General features: G+C 53.3%; 2 protein-coding genes across 5 annotated transcripts in view; one reads left to right on the forward strand and one right to left on the reverse strand.

Moving 5' to 3' along the window:
- LOC119952308 (sodium- and chloride-dependent neutral and basic amino acid transporter B(0+)-like) overlaps positions 1 to 14,941 on the reverse strand; it is a 388,856-nt gene that overhangs the window by 118,566 nt on the left and 255,349 nt on the right. The window lies entirely within an intron of this gene.
- Positions 1 to 14,941, forward strand: part of LOC119952307 (sodium- and chloride-dependent neutral and basic amino acid transporter B(0+)-like) — a 188,390-nt gene that overhangs the window by 18,832 nt on the left and 154,617 nt on the right. For all 4 annotated transcript variants that reach the window (XM_038775955.1, XM_038775957.1, XM_038775956.1 and 1 more), the window contains exon 3: positions 4,220 to 4,351. In XM_038775955.1, coding sequence (XP_038631883.1) covers positions 4,220 to 4,351 — 132 coding nt within the window. The remainder of the gene's footprint in view (positions 1 to 4,219; positions 4,352 to 14,941) is intronic.

The raw sequence follows: 14,941 nt of genomic DNA on the forward strand, positions 1-14,941 counted from the left end.
ACACGTTAACTAGTATTACCGGTGACCCATCCAGGGCCCCGCTGACCATGACGTACGGCCCCCCCTGGGTCCATAACCGTCTTTGTCACCCTAAACATCGTCCTCTTGCTGATCAGTATTGCCACCCCCCTGGCCCTTGTCCCATAGCAGGAATGGTAGGTTGTCCCACACAGCCCTTTCTTACCCGCAGTTGGTCCTGCTCTCTCAGATGTGTCTCTTGGAGGAAGACTATGTCGGCCTTCATATTTCTTTGGTGGGTGAGGATGTCTGGATCTTTTCTCTGGGCCGTTGAGTCTCATTACGTTCCAGGTGACTATCCTGGTGGGAGACTTTTGTCCCCTCGCTCCTATGGGATTAACCATACTTACCTGGTGGACACACCCATGCACTCTGGTGTTTCCCTTTGTTAGGGGGCCGTCCAGGGTGGCCGCTGTCACTACTCTGTCCATGTGGTTCGGTCCCTGAGCTCCAGGGTTTCCCTTTATCCAGGGGGCACCCGACATGACAGCCCACTATGTGTCCGCCATGCGGGTCGTCCCCTGAACTCGGGGGTCTCCCTTTGCCCAGAGACCGTACTGGGTGGGTGCTTGCAGTGATTCCTTGTTTTGAGCCCTTGGTTAGGATCTTTGTAGCCTTATTGCTATTCCTTTTCTAGCTTTGTTTGACCCTCCTTCCCTGAGTCCCCTCGCCCCCCCCCCCCGGTCTCTCCCTCCCCCCGGTCTCTCCCTCCCTGTGTCTTCCCCCCCCTCCCACCCCGGGTCTCTCCCTTTCCCCCCAATTCTCCCCCTCCCGTATACCCCTCCTTTGTCCCTCTTTCCCCTGTTCCTATGTCCGTTTGCTCTCCCACCTCTGTTGAGTGGTTTCCCCCCCCCCATGCCCCCACCTGGCACCTTCCCCCCTGTAGGGGACACGCTGTGGCCCTGCTTTGTTGCACTTCCCCGGCTAGTTTTCCTGCTAGTGCGATGTCCCCCCTCTCAGGAGTTACTTTCTTGCTTCTCCTTTGCCCGGCCTCTGCCGTTTTCTGCCCGCTCTTCTCCCACCCTACCCTGCCAACCTCTCGCTTGCTCTCCCTTTTCGCTACTCTCATTCCCTCGTGCTGGGGCCTGGTCTCCCACCTGAAGCGGTCCCTCGGGCAGTGATTTGCTTTTTGTTCAGGGTGCACTTGCCATGGCGGGGGTGGGGGCAGGGGTGTGGGCGGGGGGGGGAGGGGGGGGGGGGCTGCCATTGCCTCACCCCTCCCTCCCGTCGGCATGTTGTTGTCCCTTTCCAGGGGCCCCTTATTTCTACCCTAGCTGTTGGGTTTCCAGCCCATGTTCCTCGACAAACTTGTTTGCTTTGGCGGGGGCTGTGAAGAAGTATTCTCTGTCTTGTATGTGACCCAGAGTTTCGCTGGGTACAGCATACCAAAATGCACTTCGTTCTTCTGAAGAACTGCTTTCGCTCTATTGAATTTGGCCCGTCTCCTGGCGAGGTCTGCCCCAATTTCCTCGTAAACTCTAATGAAGTGTCCTTCCCATTTGCAGGTTCTGTTTTTCCTGGCCCAGCGCAGGATTGTTTCCCTATCTTGGTACCGGTGCAGTTTAGCTATAACTGCTCTCGGATGGTCCCCTGCCTTGGGCTTCGGGCACAGCGACCGGTGTGCTCTGTCCATTTCTGGTGGATTGGGGAAAGTTTACCTCCCCACTAAGTTGCCCAGCATCTCTGCCACGTATGCCGTGGGGTTTCTGCCGTCGATCCCCTCTGGTAGGCCCACTATCCTGACATTTTGCCTTCTTGAGCGGTTTTCCTGATCGTCCACTCTGCCCTTCAGACACCCTGTGTTGTGCCCAGTCTCGCCACCTCCTTCTCCAGGGACGTGATCCGGTCACTCATGCCAGTCGTGGCTTTCTCCAGTTCCTTAATGTTTGCCTCTTGGGCTTCCAGTTTCTCCTCTTCTGGCTTCTAGTTTCTCCTCTGCTCTGCCCAGCAGGTTCTGCCGCTTTGTGCGCTGATCAGATTGTCTGCTGTGTTCTGTGGGCTTGTACATTGCCCGTCTGCTTTTGGTGCCCTTTCTCCCTCTGCTTTGGCTCCCTTCTGGCATTTTTTCCTCCCCCTTTTTTCCCCCTTTCTTTTCCCCCTTTTCTACCCCCCCTTTTTCTTTTCCCCTCTCTTCTCTCCTTTACCACTGCACCTCAACCAGGGCCTTGGCCATTGCTGCCGGCACTGCGACCTCTAGGTCCGCTCTGGCCTCTGCCTTGTTTTTGTCATAAGGTATATGATGGAGTGCAGACAGGCAGTGATTGACACACAGGATAACCAGTGAGCACACAGAACACAGCAGCCAATCACCAGACAGGACACAACCACTATAAAGCCAGAGGGCACCAGTTTTCCCGCTCTCTCGGGATCCAGCCTCTGAGACAGTCACAGCTCGTGAGCAGCAACTAGAACAAACACCATGTGGTAGTAAGATAGTCTGGTCAGGTTAGCCTCAGGTCTCCAGTCAAGTCAGCATAGTGTCAACCCACAGTTAAGCATGTATTATAGTTAGTTGATCAATAAAATCGTGTTGCATTTGTTCAAGTGTTGGAAGCTTGTCTCTCTCTGCGCTGCATCAAACGCAGTCCACATAGACCCAGCTTACCCAACACATCAGTTTTCCTGCTGATGTTCCCTCAGCACCTCGGCAAAGGCTGCCTTCCAGTTCCAGTTCTCCCCTGACCCAGGTGGGAAATGCTCCTGTCTGCCAAGTTCTTTTCATTGTGGCGAACCTTCCGTTCTGCCGCTTTGTGCGCTGATCAGATTGTCTGCTGTGTTCTGTGGGCTTGTACATTGCCCGTCTGCTTTTGGTGCCCTTTCTCCCTCTGCTTTGGCTCCCTTCTGGCATTTTTTCCTCCCCCTTTTTTCCCCCTTTCTTTTCCCCCTTTTCTACCCCCCCTTTTTCTTTTCCCCTCTCTTCTCTCCTTTACCACTTTTTTTTATAAAATTCTTTTCAAGGATTTGTTTCTGAAAAAGGGGAAGTTCTTTTTTCTTTTCCCTCACTCACCCAGGGTAGAGAGGGAGAGAGAGGGGCTTCTGGCCGGGCTGGGAGCCCCATTTTGTTCCTGTCTCGTGGTGGTCGCCGCCGGGGTGTGGGGGGAGGCGCGGTCGTCGGTCGTTCCTGCTGGCTCGGTCCCCGCTTTGGTCCGGGCCGCCGATCGTCCTGCCCTGCGCTCTGCCGCCATGCGGGCGGGCGGGCGGGGGGGGGGGGGGGGGGGCGCCGGATCGCTCCGCTCCCGAGTGCCCAGTTCTCCCACTATAATGAGCTTTGGAGTGCGGGTTTTTCTTTATCTTTATCTTTATCTTTATCCCAGTCTCTTGTTGCGGGGGGCCCAAACGGGTTAGATACAGAGTAAAGCTCCCTCAACACTGTTCCATTATACACTACATTCAGTAATAAACTAGGTGAAGTAAGGAACTGGGAATTCTGTTTCATTTGCAAGCGACGATTTGAGAAAGTTTAAAACAATCTGAATTATTTCTGGAGAGACAAACTATTGATGGCTTTGTGGGAGGTTTCGGAAGCCACGACTATGGCGGTCCATCACTGGACACTACCCCAGCACATGTGGGGTCCCCCAGCCACTTGGCCCATCCCCCTCTTCCACAGTCCAGGCAGCACCCCCCCCCCCCCCCCCCACCACCCCCACTCCAGCCAGTGACCGGCCCAGCTCACGGCTGCGCCTCTCTCTGTGTCCTACCTCCTCTCGCTCCCTCATCAGCCACGATGCTGGTTTTACGATTTTTTTAAGCACAAGTGAACAGCACTGTCAGGAACTCGGCCCATCAGAGGCAGAGAATCGCAGAAGCCCCAGAGAATACCGGGCCAGGTCCGCTAATGACATGTAATGTATTTGCGTTCCGGACCGCATTGACGCTGCTCTCTAGGTGACGGACAATTGCAATTTCATCAAATCAGCACCACTGCGATTTTGGCATCAGAACCTATTCTCCACCCAATCACGTTTCGTGATTTCAGCATCAGCCAGCGGAGAATCCTGTTCTGAAAGTTCACTGTGGCTCTTTTATATAATCTTCACATATTGAGCAAATGTAAACTTAAAAAATACTGGAAATAAAACCTTCATTTGAATCCCTGTGTTAATATTAATGTCTCTTCAGTTGCTTAACAACCATTTTAAAACTGACTCTAAATCACTCTTATCCAATCTATTTAATTTCTCTTTACTATGTATTCCAGGTGCGTTTCTTATTCCCTACACTCTCATGCTGGCACTCCTTGGGGTACCACTGTTTTTTCTGGAATGTTCCTTTGGGCAGTTTGCCAGTCGCGGACCTGTTGCAGTGTGGAAAGCCGTACCAATGTTACAAGGTTAGTGTTTTTGTTCATTAGAACAAGATTGGAAACTGTTTAACGAGTAATAATGAGTATTTAAATTAATATATTGCTTATATTTCCACCTCAGGTGGTTTCAGCCTAACTTGCTGAATATTCTCAATCTGACCAATTCTGAAGAAGAGTCACACAAACTCAAAAAGTTAACTTTCTTTCCCTCACAACAGACGCTGCCAGGCTACTCCTATTGTGCTTTCCTGACACTTTCTGTTCTTATTTTATAACCTGTTATGCACTTAATAAAGGCAGATACAGAGAGTGAAAAGACTGACATGGAGGCTGAAATGTTCGCACACACCCTCTCCCAATAATTGGGCTGCTTTCTAAGGAAACAATGTTGACCAACTCAGAATACTGGAGAGATCAGTCTGAGGACATTGATACATTGTGTAGGTGTTCCCAAGGCTACAGTATATCCGTGGCTAACAGCTGAGAGGGTTGGACAGCTGGTTTGTGATGCAGAACAAAATTCAATTCCTGAACCAGCTTACCCGAACAGGTGCCGGAATGTGGCGACTAGGGGCTTTTCACAGTAACTGCATACTTGTGACAATAAAAGATTACTATTATTATTATATCCTGAGATGATTCCAGTAAGGAGCAGAAGGTGAATTAGTGAAGATATCCTCCAGGGTGGGAATCCCAAAGGAGACCTCAACAGACCAGGGAAACCCTTTGTGTCCAAAATGACAAATGGTCTTTGTGCTCTGCTCCATATTTATATTGTAAGAAACTCCATGTGCCGTCCTCAATCAGATTTATCAGAACCATCAAGAGTATGATAAAGCTGGTCATGTATAAGGATGAGATTAACTGGAGGACCCTCCTGCCAAAGTTCATGAGTGGGATTCTCTGATCCTGAGGCTAAGTGTTGACGCCGTCCTAAACGTCGTTGTGTTTTACGAGAGCGTCAACAGGCCCCTAGGAGCAGCGTTCCTGCGCCCTACAGGGTGGCACCACGGCACTGGAGCGACTCACGCTGCTCCAGCTGCTGATACCGGTGTCAAACAGGTGCCGCGGGTCTGCGCATGTGCACTACAGCCGGCCCGAACTCGCGCATGCACACTAGTTGCCTTCTCCGCGCCGGCCCCGAAGCAACATGGCAGAGAGCTACAGGTGCATTGGAGGAACATAAGCCCACACCAGGAAAAGGTGGCCCGCTGATTGGTGGGCCCAGATCGCAGGCCAGGCCACGGTGGATGCGCCCTCCCCCCCACCAGCCGCCCCCCCCCCCACCCCCCGCCCCCGCCCCACCGCCGCAGGATGAACGCCGAGGTCCTGCCGGGTAGGACCACATGTGAACGGCGCCGGCGGGACTCGGCCTGACTTGGCTGACACTCAGCCCATCGCGCATGGAGATTTGCAGGGAGGGCTGCCGCCAATGGCGCCGATTCTCCGGCCCCCCCAGTCTGTATTAATTCTCTACATGTTGCCTCCTAGTATTAAAAAATACCGGGGCATGTTTGGTGCCACCTGGATGTGCCTTGGTGTTGTTGTAATGGTTGCACCCATGTGCTCCCTTGCCAGTGGTCCCCTCTGGCTCCCCTGTCCTGCCCAGCCTGGGTAGGAGTCTCCCCTACCCAGGGGGGGGGGGGAGGTGAAGGGTTTTGGCGTATTGGAGTGGCGTGAACGACTCCGGCGTCGGACCGCCCCAAAGGTGCGGAAGTCTCCGCACTTTTAGGAGCCAAGCCCTCATATTGAGGGGCTAGGCCCGTGCCAGAGTGGCTGGCGCTACGCTGGCTGGCGTGAACGGCCTTTGGCGCCACGCCAGCCAGGGCTGAAATGTCAACGGTTGCTGTCATCATCCCGGCGCATGCGCAGGGCAGGGGGTCTCTTCCGCCTCTGCCATGAAGACCATGGCGAAGGCGGAAGAAAAAGAGTGCCCAACGGCACAGGCCTGCCTGCCGATCGGTGGGCCCCAATCGTGGGCCGGGCCACCGTGGGGGCACCCCCTGGGGTCAGATTGCCCCGCGCGTCCCCCCCGAACCCTGGCGCCTGCCCGCGCCGCCAATCCCGCAGGTCAGGTAGGTGTTTTGATTCCCGCCGGCGGGAGAGGCTTGACAGCGGCGGGACTTCGGCCGATCGCATGCCAGAGAATCGCTGCGGGAGGCCAGCTAACCGGCGCAGCACTTTTCCCGCCCCTGCTGAATCTCCGGTGGCGGAGAATTTGGGACACGGCGGGGGCGGGATTAACGCCGGCCCCGGGCGGTTATCTGACCCGGCGGGGGGTCGGAGAATTCCACCCCTGTATTCTGGTTGGTGTCTCCCCTTCCCTTCTCCTGCCCCCCCCCCTACACTTTGGACCCCACCCCGTCCCACCCCCTCCTCTTGTTTTCTTCCATTATCTGTTTCGGTCCCTCCTCCACATCCTCACTCTCTCCCCTTCCTAATTGGTTGCTGGTCACAAAAAGGTCTTTGAACAGGCTGGTGAGTTGCTTCCATGTGTTGCCATGATGTGGGGATGCCGGCGTTGGACTGGGGTGAGCACAGTAAGAAGTCTTACAACACCAGGTTAAAGTCCAACAGGTTTGATTCAAACACGAGCTTTCGGAGCGCAGCTCCTTCCTCAGGTGAATGGCGAGGTATGTTCCAGAAACATTTATATAGACAAAGTCAGAGATGCTGGACAATGCTTGGAATGCAGGCATTTGCAGGTAATCAAATCATTACAGATCCAGGGAGAGGGATAAAATCACAGGTTAAAGAGGTGTAAATTGTCTCAAGCCCGAACAGTTGGTAGGGTTTTGCAAGTCCAGGCCAGATGGTGGGGGGTGGATGTAATGCGACATGAATCCAAGATCCCTGTTGAGGCCGCACTCATGCGTGCGGAACTTAGCTATAAGTTTTTGCTCGGCAATTCTGCGTTGTCGCGTGTCCTGAAGACCGCCTTGGAGAACGCTTACCCGGAGATCAGAGGCTGAATGCCGTTGACTGCTGAAGTGTTCCCTGACTGGAAGGGAACACTCCTGCCTGGTGATTGTTGCACGATGCCCGTTCATTCGTTGTCGCACTGTCTGGATGGTCTCGCCAATGTACCACGCTTCGGGACATCCTTTCCTGCAGCGTAAGAGGTAGACTACATTGGTTGAGTCGCACGAGTATGTGCCGCGTACCTGGTGGGTGGTGTTACCATGTGTAATGGTGGTATCCGAGTCGATGATCTGGCATGTCTTGCAGAGATTGCCCTGGCAGGGTTGTGTGGTGTCGTGGTCGCTGTTCTGAAGGCTGGGTAATTTGCTGCAAACAATGGTTTGTTTGAGGTTGCGCGGTTGTTTGAAGGCCAGTAGTGGGGGTGTGGGGATGACCTTGGCAAGATGTTCATCTTCATTGATGATGTGTTGAAGGCTGCGAAGAAGATGTCGTAGTTTCTCCGCCCCAGGAAAGTACTGGACGACGAAGGGTACTCTGTCAGTGGTGTCCCGTGTGTGTCTTCTGAGGAGGTCGGTGCGGTTTTTTGCTGTGGCGCGTTGGAACTGTCGATCAATGAGTCGAGCGCCCTATCCCGTTCGTACGAGAGCATCTTTCAGCATCTGTAGGTGGCTGTTACGCTCCTCCTCGCCTGAGCAGATCCTGTATATACGGAGGGCTTGTCCATAGGGGATGGCTTCTTTAATGTGTTTCGGGTGAAAGCTGGAGAAGTGGAGCATCGTGAGGTTGTCTGTGGGCTTACGGTAAAGCAAAGTGCTAAGGTGACCATCCTTGATGGAGATGAGTGTGTCCAAGAATGCAACAGAATTTGGCGAATAGTCCATGGTGAGTCTGATGGTGGGATGGAATTTATTGATCTCATCGTGTAGTCGTTTCAGTGATTCTTCGCTGTGGGTCCAAAGGAAAAAAATGTCATCGATGTATCTGGTGTATAACATCGGTTGCAGGTCCTGTGTGGTGAGGAAGTCTTGTTCAAACTTGTGCATGAAGATGTTGGCATATTGAGGTGCAAATTTGGTCCCCATTGCTGTTCCATGCATCTGGGTGAAGAATTTGTTGTCAAAGGTAAAGACGTTGTGATCTAGAATGAAGCGGATGAGTTGCAGAATTGCGTCTGGAGATTGGCAGTTGTCGGTGTTGAGGACTGAGGCTGTTGCAGCAATGCCGTCGTCATGGGGGATGCTGGTGTAGAGTGCCGAGACATCCATTGTGACGAGGAATGTTCCTGGTTCAACTGGTCCATGGGTGCTGGGTTTCTGTAGGAAGTCCGTCGTGTCGCGACAGAAGCTGGGTGTACCTTGTACGATGGGTTTCAAGATGCCCTCGATGTGGCCAGAGAGGTTCTCACACAGGGTCCCATTGCCTGAAACGATAGGACGGCCTGGTGTGTTGGCCTTGTGTATTTTCGGGAGGCAGTAGAGATCTCCAATGCGGGGATTACGTGGGATGAGAGCACGTAGGGTGCTCTGAAGGTCTGGATCCAAGGTCCTGATCAGTCTGTTGAGTTGGCGGATGTGTTCCTTGGTTGGATCTGCGGGTAACTGTGTAGTGTTCCTGGTTATTGAGTTGTCGGTATACCTCTTTGCAGTAGTCCGTTCTATTCAGTATGACGGTGGCCCCTCCTTTGTCTGCTGGTTTGATGACGATGTTGCGGTTGGTTTTGAGAGCGCGGATGGCATTGCGTTGTACTTGGGTGACGTTCGGGGCTGCCTTGTGAATGCGACTGATGAATCTGGCATTGACACGACTTCTGACGGCTTCAGCATACATGTCGAGTCTAGGGCAGCGGCCTTCCGGAGGGGTCCAATTCAACACTTTCCTTTTCGTTTGCTGCACCGCAGATCTCGCGGTCTGCTGTTCCAGTTCATTGGTCGTCTCCTTGGGTTCGCTGTCGGCCTCTTGGGGTCTGTGGAAGAATTCCCGGAGCCTCATTCGCCTGATGAATTCCTCCGTGTCTGCCGCGAGACTGATGGGGTCCATTTTCGTGGTGGTGCAGAAATTGAGCCCTCTGCTGAGGACTTCGATTTCGTTTGGTTGAAGGGTGTAGCCCGACAAGTTGACAATAGATTTCCCTGTATTGTTTTCAAGTGTGATACTGGGGGAGGCTTGGTTGCTGCTGGTGGTGATGCCGAGTTTCTCAAGCTTCCTGTTCTTGGTGTGCATATAGGTGGCATAGTATCGTTGTCTCACCTGTTTGGCGGTGTTCCGCAGCTGGTCTGCTGTGCCCTGAGCGCAAGTTGAGAATATGGCCTCTATCTTGGTTTCCAGGTTGCGTCGACTGCTGTAGAGCTGGTGTATGAGGTGTTTGAGGAGTGTGCCAGAGGTGCGGCGGTAGAGTCTTTCAGCGTAGTCGGTGTTGTAGGTCAAGATCCCGAAAGGGCTACAGATCACACAAGATCCCGAAAGGGCTACAGATCACAAACACACTCAAGTCGACCAAGATAGAGGCCATATTCTCAACTTGCACTCAGGACACAGCAGACCAGCTGCGGAACACCGCCAAACAGGTGAGACAACGATACTATGCCACCTATATGCACACCAAGAACAGGAAGCTTGAGAAGCTCGGCATCACCACCAGCAGCAACCAAGCCTCCCCCAGACACAGGTAGAATGTGCAGACTCCGGACAGACAGTGACCCAGCAGGGAATCCAACCTGGGACCCTGGCGAAGTGAAGCTACAGTGCTAGCCACTTGTGCTACTATGCTCCCCTAAGATGCCTAAGATGCCTTGCTCTTCCTCCCACTTCTCCCATGCCTCGTCCAGAGGTGACCTTAACTCCTCTATCAGTCATCCTTAAATGTCAAGGTAGTTACCGTACCCTAGTTCACATGAGGTTAAGAGGTTGTCCATGGAGAGTGTCCTGGTGCCCTTTTGGGATCTGAAGCTCATCTGTTAGTTCTCTGCCATCTGTGTATAGGCCCCCTACTGTCAGTACTCATTCGCCCTGTCTCCCCTTTTTATAGGAGGTGTTTGTTGTCATAAATACATACTTATGGAAACATAGTAGGAGCAGGAGGAATCCTTTTAGCCCATTGAGCCTGCTCCACCATTCATCACAATCATGGCTGATCATCCAACTCAATAGACTAATCCTGCTTTCTCCCCATAACCCTAGATCCCATTCACCCCAATTGCTATATCTAGTCACCTCTTGAATATATTCAATGTTTTAGCATCAAATACCTCCTGTGGTAATGAATCCCACAGGCTCACCACTCTTTGGGCGAAGAAATATCTCCTCATCTCTGTCCGAAACAGTTTACCCTGAATCCTCAAACTGTGACCCCTGGTTCTGAACACAGCCATAATCAGGATCTTCCCTGCATCTACCCTGACTAGTCCTGTTGAAAATTTGTAAGTCTGTATGAGATTCCCCCCTCATTCTTCTGAACTCCAGTGAGAACAATCCTAACCTAGTCAATCTCTGCTCATATGACAGTCCCGCCATACCTGGAATCAGCCTTATAAACCTTCGCTGCATTCCCTCGAGAGCAAGAACATTCTTCCTCATAAAAGGAGACCAAAACTACACACAATATTCTAGGTGTGGCCTCATCAAGGCCCTGTACATTGCAACAACAGATCTCACCTCATGTACTCGAAACCTCTCGCAATGAAGGCCAACATACCATTAGCCTTCTTTACCACCTGCTGCACCTGCATGCTTACCTTCAGCGACTGGTGCACAAGGACACCCAGTCCCGCTGCATACTCCCCTCTCCCAATTTACAACCGTTCAGGTAGTAATCTGCCTTCATGTTTTTGTTTCCAAAGTGAATAACTTCACACTTATCCAAATTACACTGCATCTGCCATTGACTTGCCCACTCGCCAAACCTGTCCAGATCATGCTGTAGGATCTCTGCATCCTCGTCACAGTTCACCCTCCCACCCAACTTGTTATCATCTGCAAACTATGAGATGTTACATTTTGTTCTCTCATCCAAATCATTGATATATATTGTGAACAGCTGGGATCCTTATGGCACCCCATGAGTTACTGCCTGCCAATTCGAAAAGGACTTATTAATTCCTACTCTTTGTTTCCTCTCTGCAAAACAGTTTTCTATCCACCTCAATACACTTCACCCAATCGCATGAGCTTTAATCTTGCACAATAAGCTCTTATGCGGCACTTTGTCAAACACCTTCTGAAAGTCTAAATATATCACATCGACTGGCTCCCCCTTGTCAACTGTAGTAGTTGCATCTTCAAAGAATTCCAACAGATTTGTCAAACATGATTTCCCCTTCATAAATCCATGCTGACTCTGTTTGATCCTGCCACTTTTTCTATAAAGTCCTTGATAATGGATTCAAGAATTTTCCCCTACTGATATTCGGTTTACTGGTCTATAATTCCCTGTTTTCTCTCTCCCTCACTTTTTGAATATTGGAGTGATATGAGCTACCCTTCAATCTGCAGGGACTGTTCCAGAACCTGTAGAATCCTGGACAATGACCACCAATGCATTCACTACTTCCAGTGCCACCTCCTTAAGTACTCTGGGATGCAAATTATCAGGCCCTGGGGATTTATCCACCTTTAATCCCATCAGGGCAGCACAGTAGCATAGTGGTTAGCACAATTGCTTCACAGCTCCAGGGTCCCAGATTCAATTCCCGGCTTGGGTCTCTGTCTGTGTGGCGTCTGCACGTTCTCCCCGTGTGTGCGTGGGTTTCCTCCGGGTGCTCCGGTTTCCTCCCATAGTCCAAAGATGTGCAGGTTGGGTGGATTGGTCATGTTAAATTGCCCTTAGTGTCCAAAATTGCCCTTAGTATTGGGTGGGGTTACTGGGTTATGGGGATAGGGTGGTGTGGGCTTGGGCAGGCTGCTCGTTCCAAGAGCCGGTGCAGACTCGATGGGCCGAATGGCCTCCTTCAGCACTGTAAATTCTATGTAAATCAATTTCCCCAGCACCATTTCTCCACTAATATTGATCTCCCTCAATTCTTCCCTCTAACTAAATCTTTAATTTTCTGCTTCTGATGGCTGGTTTAGCACACTGGGCTAAATTGCTGGCTTTTAAAAAAAGCAGATCAAGGCAGGCCAGCAGCACGGTTCAATTCCTGTACCAGCCTCCCTGAACAGGCGCCGGAATGTGGCAACTAGGGGCTTTTCACAGTAACTTAATTGAAGCGATTTTCATTTCATTCTCCAACATTTCTGGCATCTGATTTGTGTCCTTTTTTGTGCTGGGCATTGTAACCAGATTGAAGGGCTCCCTGCATTGATTCTACATCCTCAGAATGGCCAACATGCTTCTTGGGTGAGGGGTTGGTTCTTGGGCGACAAGGGTCATCTGCTGAGGTTGCGGCTAGTGACACCTGTCTGGAGACCCCAAATTGACACAGAGAACCATTACAATGCCACCTGTGCCGCAATAAGGAGCATATTTCGAGCGGTGCATTGGCATCCTGAAGATGTGATCCAGGTGCCTGGACTGCTCTGGTGGGGCTCTCCAATATAGCCCTGGGAGGGTTTTCCATATCGAGCTGGCCTGCCGCTTCCTGCACACCATCGCGCTGCACAGGGGTGAAATGGTGGAGTAGGAGGAGGATGAACATCAGGCCTCGTCTAATGAGGAGAATGGCCGGGCCTGGGATGGGCAGGATCCAGGTAGGTACAGGATGCTGCATAATGTATGTGCCAGGGTGATTATGGGGGTGTGAGCAGTGGTGGATTACTCATCGGGTAGGCCCTACCGCATGGTGCCCCCACATCGCTGATTCTGTCCCCCACCTATGAGGGCGACTTCAGGGGGGAACATTGGATTGTCTCGGCAGCCCTGCCCTGTGCCTTCCTCCAACTACCACACCGCCAGCCTTCACACCACCCCACACACCCCTGCTCCCCACCAACCCGGCACACCCTCTGCATCCAGCCCAACCCATTTCTCACATCCTTCAGATAGAAGACCGAGGCCGATCAGAACGCCAGTGAACAGATGTTTATTGTGATGTATACAAGTATTGTGCTCTAACCCCCAAAGCTATCCTACATGCTTCACCCGTGCCAACTTAACTGGTGTCTACCTTTCTAATGCTCCATCTAGGTGGGTGGCCAGCTGATATGTCAGGGGCAGAATTCTCTGCTCCCGCGATAAATCGGGAAGGCCGTCGTAAACTCGGCCGAGATTCACGACGGCCTCGGAGGCTGCTCCTCGCTCCTAATTCACCCCACCCGGGGGGGGCTAGGAGCGGTGCTCCGTAAATCTTGGCCGCTGGGCCTTGACGCTTGCGTCAAGGTGGCACACCGAGAATGACGCGACGGCGGCACCTATGTGACGTCAGCCGCGCATGCACGGCTGACATCACGACAGCTGACGGCTCCAACCCGCGCATGCACGGTTGCCGTCTTCCCCTCCGCTGCCCCGCAAGACGTGGCAGCTTGACCTTGCGGGGCGGTGGAGGGGAAAGAGTGCGTCGCTTTGAGATGCCGGCCCGACGATCGGTGGGCACCGATCGCGGGCCAGTCCCCTCCCGAGCACGGCCGTGGTGCTCACTCCCCTCTCCGCCCCACACAAGCTTCAAACCAGCAGTTGGCGCCCATGTTCACGACGGCAGCGACCAGGTGTGGTTGCTGCTGTCGTGAACAGGTCGGGAACGGCAGGCCGCTCGGCCCATGCGGGCCGGAGAATCGCCGGTCGTCGTGAAAAACGTCGAGCGGCGATTCTTCCGAGCCGGGGGGGGGGGGGGGGGTGGGGGGGGGAAATCGCAGGTGGCACCAGGGGGGGCGTGTCGTGAGTCGCCCGGCCCTCCCGCGATTCTCCCACCCGGCGTGGGGAGCGGATAATCGCGCCCTAGATGTGGAGGCTGCCTGTTGCGTATCCCACCCTGGACCTGGGCGCCCTTTGGCGGCATTCCTCTGGAGCGACCGGGATTGGATGAGCCCGGTAGTCTTTCGGTGTCACAGGTAGCATGGTGTTCTACCTATTGCCCACCGGAAGTGCCAGGGACAGGTGGGGGAGATTCAGAGGTGCTGCGATGCTCCAGCACCTCCCCTGCAGGGGTCACCGGCATGGGTCCCATAATCACCTCCTCCCTCGGGGTTGCTGATGGTCCCTGGGTTACTCCTTGGGATGGGTATATGGCAGAAGCGATCTCCGGGTTCTCTACCACCAGCTGTGCTGCCAGTCCTTGATGCCTGCTCTCGCCTTGGCCAGTGTCTCCATGCTTGTGGCCATGAAGCACAGGGACTGGGCCACATCCCTCAGGGACTGTGCCAGGTCCCGCTGTGACCGGCTTAGGTCAGCCAGGGCCAGGCCAATGCTCTCAATGCTCACAGCTGTGGTTGGGATGCGCTCTGGAGCGCTGCAGCAATGTGGCCCTGGTACATGGCTGCTCCGTCCTGCGCCTCAGCCACACCCGCAGAGTATTCCAGGCCTTGGACATGCTGACTGACCCATGGCCGTGAGGCCGTGACCCTCGCACCTGGATGGCACGGGTGGCATGCATTGGCGGCGCCGTCTCCTGCTCCTGCAGTCAGTTGAACTCAAACTGCACCTGCACCTGTAGTCCCCGGCTCTGCGGCTGCATCTCCAGCACCTCTCTCCTCTTGCAGAAGCACAAGATCCATCTGGATGGCAGCTAGTCCCTGGGATTGGGCCACCCTCTATCAGCCTGCCCCCTC

The sequence above is a fragment of the Scyliorhinus canicula genome, chromosome 17 (assembly GCF_902713615.1).
Source record: "Scyliorhinus canicula chromosome 17, sScyCan1.1, whole genome shotgun sequence".
Classification (NCBI taxonomy): domain Eukaryota; kingdom Metazoa; phylum Chordata; class Chondrichthyes; order Carcharhiniformes; family Scyliorhinidae; genus Scyliorhinus; species Scyliorhinus canicula.